The 14163-nt window shown below is 46.6% G+C and overlaps 1 protein-coding gene across 6 annotated transcripts in view; it reads left to right on the top strand.

Moving 5' to 3' along the window:
- Positions 1–14163, top strand: part of KAT7 (lysine acetyltransferase 7) — a 1354088-nt gene that overhangs the window by 155778 nt on the left and 1184147 nt on the right. For all 6 annotated transcript variants that reach the window (XM_069634368.1, XM_069634370.1, XM_069634373.1 and 3 more), the window contains exon 2: positions 13797–13835. In XM_069634368.1, coding sequence (XP_069490469.1) covers positions 13797–13835 — 39 coding nt within the window. The remainder of the gene's footprint in view (positions 1–13796; positions 13836–14163) is intronic.

Genomic DNA, 14163 nt, shown 5'->3' with positions numbered 1-14163 from the left:
ATTAATAGAGATTATCAACCCAGTCGCCTTTCGACTCCAATTACCCACCACTTGGAAAAAGATCCACCCTGTTTTTCATACATCACTGCTAAAACCCTTCCACCAGTCAACCAAGCCAAGTCCTCAACCTCCTCCACTCCTTGTTGACAATCAAATCGAGTTCAAAGTGTCCCCGATCTGTGATTCCAGATACAGAATAGGTTGTCTCCAATATTTGGTGGAATGGAAGGGCTATCCACCAAGCGAACGAACTTGGGAACCAGTCTCCAATATGAATGCACTACACCTATTGCAACGTTTTCATCAGGCTCATCCAGGCAAGCCGGGTGGACTGGAGTTTAGGAGGAGGCATGCTGTCATGAATCGGCGATATTGCCCTTCTGGTCTGCCGGGTCCCTCAGTCAATAGCCACTACTCTGTTCACCTTCAACATGGCCGACGCCATGTCTTCGGTGCGGTCTAGTTGTCTGTGTGGATCTCATGCTCCCTTGAAAACAGACATGCCCCCGCGCCTCTGCGTGTCTCAACGCTTTGCTTGCCTGCGCCTCGCCCAGCAAGTTGTGTTCTAGTACCAAGCCCCCTTCCCTTCACAAATCCTGGTAACCATCATCAATCCTTCCTGGTACCCCCCCCCCCCCCCTCTATCCCCCCTTCCTGTTCCTTTCGCGTGCTCTATTCGGAGCCTAGTTACCCTGTCTTCCTTATCCTGGTTCCGTCCTGGACTCTTCCTGGAACATTGAACGTAACCCGAGCCCTGGCGCAGCCGCGACTGGGAGTCACTGACCTGCGCGCTCACCGAAGCCCAGCAGACTGGATTCAGAAGACTCTAGAGTTTACCTTTTATAAGGCACACGAAACCCGCGAACTCAAAGGGGAAATCTGAGGACTCGGATTCTGACAATGCATGGGCCTTGCAAACAGTAGTCCCAGGTTACTGCTGAAGGCAAGTCCCACGATACGCACACACCAGAGTAAATACAACCCAGCTAGGGAAATAGGCCAAGAGATAGCTTTGCAACGATAACAAGGTTTACTCGTACAAAATACAAATATCAGCAAAGAACTCTGCTGCTCGAGAGTGCTTTAGTCTCGCATCAGAAAACATGGGGTTATAAGCACAAAACGCGTCATAGCTATAAGACGTGTGGTACCGATTGGAGGGTTTTGCTCCATAGGGGATGCCAAGCACTAATTGGCTGGTTCTCCGTCGATCTGGCTCCACGTGGGTCAGCTGGGCTCATCCTCGCTGTGAAGGTCGGGTCACTCATGAGATGCATGTTTTCCTATCTAAACTAAGACATGCTATTCATTCATTATGGCGGGCACCAGGGTGGCACAGAAAGGGGTGCCAGGGAGACTGGAGGACAAGATAGTCATGCTGACCCATACATTAAGGGCTCAATGGATCCCACAGTCCCTGCACCGAAGGTCTCCACTATGGGGATTGATCTTTGATTTACCCTTCTCTGCATCTCATGTGTCTTGGACGCGTATTGCTTGGGAGAAATAGTCTTGTGGGCTTTGGATCTTCAGTGGGCGCTTTATGGAGGTTGGGACCTGCGGGTTGGGTGCTTATCAGAGAGCCAGGGGAGCGGGAGGGTCAGTTTAGTGATTTTCGGCTGGCACAAGGCTTGCTGGGTGGGGTTGCGTGCTCGATGGCAGTTTAGTGGCGATGAATAGACACATCCCGTGGCCTGGTACTGTCTCACTCTGTGTCGGGCACATTCCTGAAGGCAATAATGATTATTCGCCAACACTGCAGGGACAAGAGGGGAATGGACTTCTGTGGAAATAAGGCTCAAGCGGAGCTAGCATGCTATGTAGAAATTGAGCTTTTGGAGCGTGGAATGCGAGCAGCATGGGTATTTGGTCTGTCTCGTTTAGGGCCTATTAAAAAATGGCGACGTTGACGATCTTACTAGGCCCAGTGACATTAAAAGCATACAAGTGCATGATAAAGGGAAAAGGGGGGGAAATGTGCATGGAAGGGTGGAGATGTGGAAAGTGTGGAACAGAGGAGAGAACTTAATAAGTAAAATAAATAATTAAAGGTTTTAAACAGTGTTGGTGCAGCCAGCAAGTGGCAAGTGCTAGGTTAGTCAGAAGGGGTATATCTGAAAAGTGCAGAAGAAAAGTGGGTGGTGGACTGTATGGGTACAGATACAGACCCCAGTGCAAGTGGGGGCCCGGAGGCAGTGCAGGAGGGCAGCAGGGTGAGCAGGTACCTGGACCCGAAGGACAGAGGGTGGCCAGGTGCACGGTGCAGAGAGAAAGAACAGATCAGCAGGGGAGAAGAGGAGAAAAGGCAGAGCCGAAGAGGAAGGTCTTGAGGTGCTTCTGGAACCAGCCGAAGACACAGATCTACCCCTGGCACATTTCTTTGAAAAACGACTGAGCCTGAGTGAGTTAGAAGTAGAGGAGCGAAGGGCTCGAGAGGGGATGTATTTACGGAGGGATAGTTGAGGTATTTTGGACCCAGGCCTCAGAAAGCCTTGTGGACAATGCAGAGGGTTTTAAATGTAATCATTGCATCCACTGGGAGCCAACGGAGGGATTTCAGAGCTGAAGAGATACGATCCCAGGGCTTGAGGCCAAGGTCAAGTATGCAGTCCTGTTCTGGATTAGTCGTAAAGAGTGGAGGCAGGTAGATTTAGAAAGAGGCTGTTATAGTAGTCCAATCTGGAGAAAACCTGAGTTTAAGAGACTGTGAGCTTCTGAGGGAAGGAGAGGAAAGTACCTCTAAGGAGTAAGAAGTTAGATATTTTTTTTTTTAGTGAAGGACCGTGTAGAGTCAAAGATGACCTTGAGGTTCTTAGCCTCGCAGGTGGTGGTAGGAGGAGGGCCAAGGGAGGTCAGCGACAGAGTGAGGGGAAAGGATGGTGAAGGTGTACCAATGAGGAGGATCTCGGTCTTGTTGGCATTATGGTGCCCGGGGGCATAGGCTGCCCCCCTTCCCCCTTGTACGTTAGATTGCTTCGTGTGGGTTTCACCTTATATGAAGGTGCCTAGGAGGGGGTGGGCTAGGCTCATATCCATCCTAACATTGCCTCCCCTTTTTAAGAAGGCCTCCGGATCATCCACCTGGGAGCCAATCCCGCAAAATTCCAGATTTGTTACTCTTGCAGGAGATTTTCAGTCTGCTAGAGAAAGGTGCTATAGAACCAGTACCTGTGATGGAGCGGAACAGGGGGTAGTACTCCCCTTACTTTTTGATACCCAAAACGGACGGAGGATTGAGACCCATTTTGGACTTGAGGTACTTGAACAAGTTCTTCATGAAGAAAATGGTAACCTTTTCTCAGATCCTTCAGGCCCTTCAACTTCCGGATTGGAAGGCCTCATTGGACCTTCTGGATGCTTAATTCCATGTTCCTATTCATCACAAGCATAGGAAGTACCTGAGTTTCCGAATTGGCGGTTCTCACTATTAGTTTTGAGTTCTGCCATTCGTGCTGACCTCCGCCCTGCGGGTTTTCACCACGTTGATGGCGGCAGCGAGTCTCTGTAGGAGGGAGAGACTACCCCTACCTAAATGATTGGCTGATCAGGTTCTGTTCGTCTGAACAGGCCTTGGAGCATCTTAGCATAAACTGCCACTCTTTCCACAGACTGTGCTCCTCCCTCAATTTCAAGAAGTCCTACATGATACCTTACCAAAAGCTCCAGTTCATCAGAGCGGTCCGGGATCCGTCCTGGGGGAAATGGGGAGAATGGGGGGTGGACCTCACCACCTGAAGAGAGGGCTCAACACTTTCGGCAGATGGTCAACAGTTTTCAGAATGCCCAGAGTCTTCCGGCCTTAGATTGCCAAAGGTTGGTCAGCTTGTCTGAGAATGAGATCCCCTCCATTGGGCCCTCTGGTCCCAGAGGTCTGTTTTCAGGCAAGATGTCAGATCTCCAGGTTCTGAGCAGGATCGCACAGGATCTCCTGTGGTGGGCCTGCGAGGAAACCTTCTGAACGGGAAACCTTTTTGGCAACCATGGCCAGAGATAACTGTAGTTACAGACGCCTCACTCACTGGGTAGGGAGCCCATGTCAAAATCTGACTGTCAGTGGTTGTTGGTCTCCATTGGAGTCCAAACTACACATCAACCTTTTTGGAGCTGAGGGCAATCAGACTAGCGCTGAAACCCTTTTGACACACTGTACGGGGCAAGAATGCCCTGATAATGGCTGACAGCACAGTGGCCATTGTGAGGAATTCTGTGGATCCCTCAGCAAAACCCCGGCTAGAGTCTCCTCAAAGGGGGCCAGGAGAAGGCAGACACTTTCTAATCCCAATCCTGGGAGTGGTGTACTGCGGGAGTATCACCTGGGTGGAGACAGGGCCCTGGGTAGGGAGGAGATTCCATGGGATGAGACATGGCATTTTTCCTCGGAGAAGGATACTCTTAATACCATTCCGGGAGAGGTTATAGCCTGTTGCTGTTGTAATGAGTTTCAACCTGTGGTTACAACTAAGGGAATACAATCTAGGATTAAAACATCTAAATCTATCACATCAAAATAACTTTTTTTTTGTATCCCTAAATATTCTCAATATCAAAGGTACACTACAGAGAGTAATGAGTGTTACACCTTATGTCTCTATCCACAATCCCTCTTCTAAAAACATTAAGGAAATTAAAACCACTATTAAAATTAGACAGTATGTGGTAAAACCTAATTCCCTTAAAATGGACTAGATGTCCCAGATCACCTCGGGAACTGGGACGATTAAGAGGGCTGAAGGGGCAAGCAGAAGTAAAGGACAGGCAAGCGGGCCCAGCAGCCTGTGCCAGGGTCAGGAAATTAACAGGCCTGCGCCTGAAGCCAATTGCCCCACCTGAGAAGCATAAAAGATCTGCAGCAGGAAGGAGAAGGAGCTGTAAAGTTGGCAGTCGTAGCAGAAGAAGCAGAGCAAAAGGCTGGCAGTTTACAAGGAAGTGTGACCACTTAAGGGGCACTAGAATGAGAGAGGAGCAGATTTCACCTGCAGGTTCTGAGTTGCTCCTGTTCGGCTGTGGCTGCATTTGAAGGGACTGGAAGAAGTGAAGTCTTTCCAGGTACGCCTAACTGCTGTGAATGCAGAGCTGTGGTCCTGCTGCTACCCGAGGTCTGTGTTCAGAATCAAGCTAAGGAAAGTAGGAGCGAAGGAAATTCTCTGTAATCTAGGCCGGATCAGAGACACCCATACTGCATAAGGGTGTGGGTCCCAAGAGGGCCCGAAGCAGTAGTAGCAGAAAGAAAGTTGAGAAGTGGAAGCCACCTGCAACCGCTGTGATTTTGGAGCCGGTAAGTGAAGCTCTGTACTCCAATTCACAAGAAACTCCTTGACCGTAACTGTAATCAACTAAATCAACACTTGTGTAGATGTGGGAGCGAGTAAAAGTTGTTTGTTGGCGTAGGAAAATTTCACAACAAAGGGAACGTATCCCACGCGTGTTTAGCACAAGTTAGTTCTTGCATGGAAGGAAAGTCTTTAATTTCCCATTTGTGTATTAAAAAAAAACCTTACTAGGGTGGTTGCGTGTTTCCTAGGAAGAGGGAGAAGGTTATGTGAGAAACCAGAAGGTGTCTCACCCGCTAGTCCCCAGTGATCTGACAACTAGGTGGCCAGGAAACGGCCATCACTTTTGGATCCAGTTCCGGTCAACCGGAAGTGCGAGCTGTTCTGCTCCAGGGAATTCCCTCTGAGAGTAGCACTAGGGGATGGGTTTGTAGTGGACTTGGAGTTTCCACTCCTGTTTCAGTTTCCTCCAATCTGTCATTCCTCAGGTAATCTGGAGATTGCGAAAGTTCAGGAAATCCATGATCCTCCAAATTGCTCTGCATTCGGCCAGGAGGACGTGGTACCCGGACCTTTGGACATGGCCATCTGCCCTCCAAATAAATCTTCCGCTAAGAAAGGAAATTCTCTCTCAAGAGGAGGACCGGGTTCTCCATCCAGAGGTTAAGACTTTTCAACCTTCACGCATGGTTTCTGAGAGCTTGAGGTATAAGGATTGGTACCTTCCGGAAGATATGATGGAGATTTTGCTTTCGGCCAGAAGGCCAGCAACAAAATCTCTATCGCTGGTGTTGGAACAAGTTCTGTAACTGATGCAGAGAGAAGAATGTGGATCCTTTTCTATGTTACACACCTATGGTGTTATCATTCCTACTGCATGTGGCTAATCCTGGGCTCCAGGTTGGCACTGTCAAAGGGTACCTTGCAACGCTTTATATTTTTAAGCGCACTTCTGAGCAAACCTCTAAAATGCCACTTGTAATTCAATTCTCAAAAGGGCTCACAAATATGTTCCCTCCAGCCTTTTGTGGTTCCCGTTTGGCATTTGAATCTAGTGTTAAAATGACTCCTGTGCTCCGTTTGAGCCACTTCACTCTTGCCCATTGAGTGGGCTGACGTACAAAACTATCTTTTTAACGGCATAACATCTGCATGCAGGGACAGCGAGTTGCAGGCCTTATAATGTAAGCCACTGTTTACAACTTTCTACAAAGAAAACGTGGTATTTAGAGTCTAGCCTACTTTTCTGCCGAAGGGGATTTCGCAATTTCATATATCCCAAAGAATTGTATTGCCAACTTTTTACCCTCCACCTCACCCTTATAAGGAGGAAAAGCTTCTTCACAGGCTTGGCCTCCAAAAGAGCATTAAGCTTTTATTTTCAGTTTTGCTAAACTGAGACAAGATGATCAACATTTTGTTGGATACACGGGCACAAACTGGGCCTTACAGTTGCAAAGCAATAGGTATCCTGTTGGATGATTTTATGCATTTTCGAGTGTTATAGACTACCTTGTAAAGAGGCCCCTGTCGGCTTGTGGGCTCATTCCACAAGAGGCATGGCCACTTTATCTGCCTTTCCAAGGGGGCAGGGGTGCCAATTCACGACATTTGTCCAGCAGCCACTTGGTCATCTGTTCACACCTTTACAAAATACTATTGTCTAGACTGTGCGTTGGGGCAGGAGGAGGGATTTGGAAAAGCTGTCCTTCACAGCTTTCATGATAGACCTTGAAAATGTCTGCTCCCTCCTCCAACACCATATTGCTTTGGGAGGCTATCATAAGATGAGGAATACGTGGGAGGACACAATCCATTTGAAGAACAAGTTACTTGCTCCTGGTAACGTTCTTTCGACTGGACTTCACATGTATTCCTCATTGCCTTTCCTAACCTACCCTTCAGTAGAATTTCTGTGCATTACACCTTTTGTTTCTTGAGCGCCTTGTCTCTGTGACCTCACAAATGCTGGTTATTCTGCAAGAAGAAGGCAAAAAAACTGGGAACTGAAGTAACGGTTGCACTACGTACTATTTATATTGTTGATGACGTCCACCTCGAGAGGGGACAGAGGCCCTCGAGGGACATAGTCGACAATGACGTACAGTGCCCTACACTGGAAAAAAAAAATGGCTGAAGCAACTGACGCTGGAAGGAGATATCATTAGATGAGGAATACGTGGGAGGAACATCCAGTCGAAAGATAGTTACCAGGGGTAAGTAACTTGTTAATCTCCAACAAAAGAAATTGTTTGTCTTGAAGATGATTTTGTTCCCCAAGAGGAGCAATTGTGACAGATAGGTGTTTTCTGGTATGGAACCATCAAATAATACTGTTTAAGGCCTGTGGGTCGTGTGGCCTAAAATGTTTTTGAGGGGGTTACACATACAGACTGTGCATATGCTGTCCATAACCTAATCATTCTACAGAGGACTGCAACATTTGCTGGGGGTTTAGCACAAAAACCCTGAAGGAAAGAAAACATTTGGTTTGTTGGCTGAATGACAGGAATTACCCTGCCTCAGAAGCTGGCACCTCGGGAAGAGATGGGGGGCGGGGGGGGCCTACACCTGGGAACCCCCCCAACCCCTGCCGCCACAGAGCATGGTCGGAAGAGAGGCCGACTAAAAAGCCTTTGCAAACACTTGAACACGGGACGGGATCGTTGACTGGGTAGGGACTTGGGGTCCAACTGTCATTGAAACTTATAAAATACCAATAAGGCCAGACAAATCATAGGCCGTGGATAAGGATCTTTCTAAGGTATGTTCATTGTCGATGGCCTAGTCATCGAAAAAACCGTTGAAGGGAAAACTGACAGTCGACGACGCCGTATTCTGGAAAGCCACACCCAAATAAATCACGTCTGTTTCTGACCCCATCGATGGCAGTCGATGAAAAACACGTCTGCACAAAATCCAGATATTTTCAAGCAGTCGTCGGAAATCGCCTGAGTGATGGAAAAATCTACAAGAAGAGTCATCGACGACGCATCCCAGATCTGTGACGGAAGTGTTGGCAGTGGCATGTAAAAAGGAACATCGTTGCAGTCATCCGGTAAAGCGCACAAACCCAGTTCCTCGCCACTAACGTGCTCCATGGCCTGGAATATGCAGCCCCTACTGCTTCAACTGCAATTTCGGTCGACCAGTGAAAAATCTCCCATGGTGAAAATTGTCTCCCTCACAACCAATTGATGCGTCCACCGTTCAGCAGGGACAAACGGCACAGCCTAATGTCTCTGGGGCATCCCCGATTAGATCTTCAGACATCATGCCAGAAGATCTTCTGCAGCATGAAATCGCATCTGGTTTTGAGGTGCAGCTTGAGCACTGTCCAAGGTTTTCGGTTTCAGACTCTGAGCAATGCATGATTATGCAGTCACCAGGTTACCAGGCGAGCCCTCCCAGGTCACCACATGCTTCAGGATCACCGCTGGAATCGGGACAAAGGCCATCCCAACAGCAGAGGCCATTCCAACAGTCACAGGGACCAGCGGACTTCTCAGGAGTAGTCCCATGCCAAGTGGGACACCAACCTTCACTGACCTATCCATTGATAAATCTTGTCTCTTCACTGCAGGTTCTTTCAATGTCGCAAAACCTGCTCGCTCAGCTCAATATCAGGCTGCAACCTCTACTGCCGCAGGCAGTTCAAGGAGCTCCGATTCCAACACAGCCACAAAAACTGTGGGATAAATTCATAAGGTCAGCATCAGGGGTAAGATCGTTCCCAGGACGGACCGAGCCATGTTCCCTTGCGCAGACGTCAGACTTCCCACAGACCGCATATGCCACTGTCGCTGCCAAAGTCTCACCAGCGTGTTGCAAGTTCAATAAACCGAGACCAGAGCTGACTGACACTGATCCAGATACAGAGCCACAAGAAAATGTTTCAACCACAACAAGCTCACCACTTCATGACGATCCATGGGAGACAGACGAAACAGTAGTAGACGATCTTCCGAAGAGTCCCTCACGACCTTTTCCTCCGGGTGACATTGGTGCATTTCATGCCACGATTGCGAAAGCATGTCAAGAATTTGACCTAACGACATCGGAAAGAAAATAAAGACTGTTTTCTTTTCGACCACATGGGGGATACGCCATAAAACTGTTCTCCATCCCTTTTCTTGACCATGTATGGGAGGAGGGGTTAAGGACAATGAGACATACATTCTTCAAGCCGGGCATAAAAGGTTTATTGGAGAAAAAAATTAAAGGCTCCAGATGGTACACCAAAGTGTCTCTCCTCCCAGCCAACACCGGATTCGGTCATATCTGCGGCAGTAAGTAGGAAGGCACATACGCAGTCAGTCTGCAGAGTCCCCACTAAACTCCTACCATGTGGCCAGGGAAAGGCAGCTGCTACCGGATTTGTGGATTTACGAAAAATTACAAAAAATCCTCTATGATGCCATCCAAGACTTTACTATTTCGCTTTGAGCAACCCGGGCCTGTTTTGCTTGTGCTTTTCTAAGTGAAGGAGTGTTTTCGAGTGTTGATTTGGCTTCAACATAGAGCAGGTCATTTCTGGGCATTGAGCCTAGAACAGCACTAGACACCGTGCGTGCACCTTAAAGAGGACGGTGAAGACTAAATAAACACTTCGGTTTTGTTTTTGATCTGCATACACTGCACCAAACTGGAAGCATACATCTGTTGTGCCCAGTGTAGGGCTCTTTCATATGTTTGATGCAACTCTAATAAAAAGGGTCTGCCTCCAGACGTTACACTAGGCGGAACTCAAGTACTTGTGCATTACAAGTTTCTTATGAAGATTGATCCTGACCAGGAATGACAGGAACTTTTACGTTTCAATTTGAAAGAATACAATACCCCTGATGAATGTCAGACACAGTTTGGGTCACTGGACAAGAAACATGTTGGGTTGCGTTTAAATACACAACAAATCAAAGCTGTTTGTGTTTTTTTATGTTTTATGTTGGTTGTGTAACACTAGGTGATTGTTTTTTTTACTTCATGTATGTAATTATATGTTTAATGTAAATATTGTTTGTTTTTAACTGGTCGTAGGTTTGTTTTAAAGAATATACCCTTTTGGGTTCCTTTCCTTTTTAAAAAAAAGAAAAATAACATTTGATGTGTATTATCAATAAAATAGAAAACTTTTTTTGTATTTGTGAGATTGTTGTACCTTGAGGGGATAACTTGATGTTCCTTTTCCATGTTTCAGAGTTGTATGTTAATCTCTTTTTTTGTCTTACTGTTGATACCATGCGTTCCCTACACTACACATAAACATCTTAGAATTGCGGGCTGTACGATGGGCTTTGAAGTAGTTTCTTCCAATAATACACAGCTAGGTGGTGAGGCTCCTTGCTGAAAGCACCACCACCATGTTTTATCTGTGCAAGCAGGGATGATCAAGGCCACCTTGTCCCAGGATGCACAGAAGATCTGGCATTGGGCCTTACGCCACAACATATTTCTCCAGGCGTATCATCTGTCGGAGATACACAACCAGATAGTGGACAGTCTGAGCAGAGCTGCTACTCAGTCCCACGAGTAGGAAATCCACCACATTCTAACTTTCAAAATCTTTGCACAATGGGGTCCCCTATCCATCGACATCTTCGCCACTGTAGGCAACAGACAAGTTTGCGAGCAGGCAACCCCAACAGGGATTGCTGGGAGATGTGTTCTCGTTTCCATGGACCAACATCTTCGCCTATGCCTTCCCTCCCATACTGATGATCAGGAGAATGGTGCAGATGGTTTGAGCATACCCCTGCAAAATAATCCTTGCCCTTGCAGATATTTGACTGGGCTGTCATTCATGCGATGTAGCTTCAAGCCCTTCACCTGCCGAGAGTGTCAAATACGAATGCGGATCAGTGCGCTGTCTGGCAGAGGCCAACCACAAGTGGCAGCTTCACTCGCGGTGGGGTTTCACTCGCAGTGGGGTTCCCCCCCAGGTGGACCTCTTTGCCACCACTCTCAACAAACACGTTCTCATGTATACATGCATACTGGGACAGGCAGTGTATTCCTTTGTGATGCACTGGAAATTCCCTGGGATCTGGTGATCCAGGCATAGTGGACCTCTATCTCCATTCTGGTTCTTCTGGACCTGCTGTCTCTGGAGGAGGCGAGGATCCTCCACTCCTCCCCACAATCGTTGAGCTAGACTGCATGGTTCCTGAGGTCTGGACCCTAGGTCATCTGGTGCTCTCGGACAAGAAAATTAGGATTCTTCAATTAGCCCGGAAGGACTTTACCAGGTTGCAGTGGAAATATTATTATTTTTAAAGAGCTTATGTCTAAAGCGCTTTACATAGGATATATTTACATATATTACTATTTTTACCCAATCGAAATTGGTACTCATTCATCGATCTTGGAAGAATTAAAGGTTGAGTTGACCTTGCTGGGATTTGAACCTGTGACCTGCAGATCAAACGCAGATCACAGCAACAATCATTTAACCAGCTGAGCCATCTCACCGGCAAAGCAGTACAAAAGTAAGCAGATCAGATTTTGCCACTGGTCTCTACAGGCAAAATAATCTGTTTGCATCTTTGGATGTCATTGTATTTATCACAGGCCTTACAGCTTCGGGCTGTAATGTAGACACATGTAAGCCCTATCTGTCGGCACTGGGGGCTTACCTTAGTTCTGAAGAGCAGCATTTTTCCATCTCAAATCTAGTGATCAAGCAACACTTCGATGGTCTGTTGTCACGTCCCTCCTGTCAAACCTCCACATTCCAAGTGGAATCTGAATGTTGTTCTTATTACCTTGTTCACAAACTGTTCGAGCTGATGACTACAGTGGATATAAAACTTATTTTGCGGAAAACTGTTTGTTCCTGATCACATCAGCCAGACGAAAAGGCTAGATACAGGCGCTTGCCACTGAAGAGCCATCAAGTTTTCCACCAAGAAAAGGTGTTTCTCTGCACTCACCCATCCTTCCTCCCTGTCGCAGTTCTACATCAATCAAGAGATCTCACTCCGTTTTTTTCCCCAACAGACTCTGAATTTGAAAGAGTTGTTTACGCCTAGATGTCGGGAGGGCTCTAAAACTTGATTTGGACTGGACCAAGGAATTCAGGAAGTTGCTTCAACTGTTTCTGACGTTTGGAGGCACACATCAGGGTTCTTCAGCTTCTAAAGCTACGATCTCCAGATGGGTAGTGGCAGCTATTTTGGAGAGGTACACCCTGCAAAACAGACCTCAGCCTAAGGGGCTTCATGCTCACTTGGTCAGAGCCCTAGCAGCTTTAGTGGCCTTCCAAGGGCAGGTCCCTTGCAACAAATTTGCCAAAGCATCGACTTGGGCCTCCCCCTCTGCATTTTACAAGCACTGCTGTCTTCACATGAGTTTAAGGGCAGATGCTCAATTCAGTCAGGCAGTCCCCAAGAACCCTTTTCACTAAATTGGAAATAAGACCTTCCACCCATTGGGAGAGAACTGCTTGTTAATCTCTCACAAGTATGGAGGAAAGGGGACAGGACTTAAGAGTAAGGAAAATGTACTCACTGGAGTGACTACTGTATTCCTAATCCATAGTCTCCTTCCCTCCATTTGCCCTCCCTCCATCGACCTAAAATACCTTGCCTTCAATTAGGAGCCGTCCTAGGTGGGTCGTAAAGGACTGATGCCGGAGGCCCGTAGGTTGGGCTTGGGGCGGCAGAGCCTGTGGCCGTGCATTCCCCAGACCTGCGTAAACGGACTGACATCTTGTGTATGTTGCTATAAAAAGCTGTATTCCAGTAGGACTAAATGTGTCACGATAATGGAGGAAAGGGGACGATGGCCTAGGAGTACAATAGTCACTCTGGTGAGTAACATTTCCTGTTGGTTGATCTGTGATGTTAATAAGCAGACTCTGTAAGTACAACTGTAGATGATTTGGCCAGTGAAAGTTTCACGGTTCTATATCTTATGTGCTGGCCTCTCCGTCTGCATTTCATATTGCTCATTAAACGCCACTAATTCTGATGGTTGCATGTTGATGTAACGTTTGCAATGCTATCTTTGCACTTTGGTTTTAATCTTCTGTGGATAAGGTTCTCCTCCAGTTTGCAGTGATTTGCAAATTCCCCTGTAAATCAACAATTGCAAATTGCATTTCTGCTCGACACAACTAATGGATTTTTTTAAAACTGTATTTGTGATGTGCTCATTTGAGCCCGAGTGTTCAGATAATTTGTCACAAGTATAGGAAACACACCTCTGCCATGGTTGGTTATCACTGCACATAACGTTTTTCATTTTAACTAGACTGAAAACATTTGTGTCATTTGCTATAATGTTTTGAGCTGTGCGTGAATATCCATGTAGAATTGCCCTGTGACTAAGTGCAGTGTCTCAGTGTTAGTTATGAACTTTGTGTTTTCAGTACCTCTGTTGTGCTAGTGGTGAGGCCAATCTAAAAATGGGGCAGAGAAAACCATAGCAGCTGGCATGATACAAATTGTCTACACAAAGTCTTTCTAAATGTATGATTGCTATGTTATTTTTGGAAATTGTAAAAGTTTGTTTTTTCTTTTTCCTCAGCTCTCCAATTTTGATGATGGAGCAGAGAAGTTAAAAAAGGTAATGTTAAAATGACAGGGAGAGGGAAATGACTAAAGCATTTTGAAAATATGAGATAGTCTAGTGCAAGAAGCATGTTTAGCATGTTAATGGTGTATTGCGATTGCTGTCGAAATCGGGTCCACTTGTCAAGCACAGAAAATTCAATAAAAATGACATCCTTTCTCAATTTGCAACGTTTGTCTGCATCCTTTGGTCCTGTGCCTACTAAATTTTAGGCATGTTCAGTAGGGGTGTCATGGTATTAGTTTTATGACGGTACGATAACCTAATGACGGTATATCATGGTTATCGTGGTATAGCAGGTGGAGTTAGCTAATCTTAACAA

The sequence above is a fragment of the Ambystoma mexicanum genome, chromosome 13 (assembly GCF_040938575.1).
Source record: "Ambystoma mexicanum isolate Mex_15411 chromosome 13, UKY_AmexF1_1, whole genome shotgun sequence".
Classification (NCBI taxonomy): Eukaryota; Metazoa; Chordata; class Amphibia; order Caudata; family Ambystomatidae; genus Ambystoma; species Ambystoma mexicanum.
Note: the sequence above shows the minus strand (reverse complement) of the source record. Positions and strands in the feature narration are given on the sequence as shown.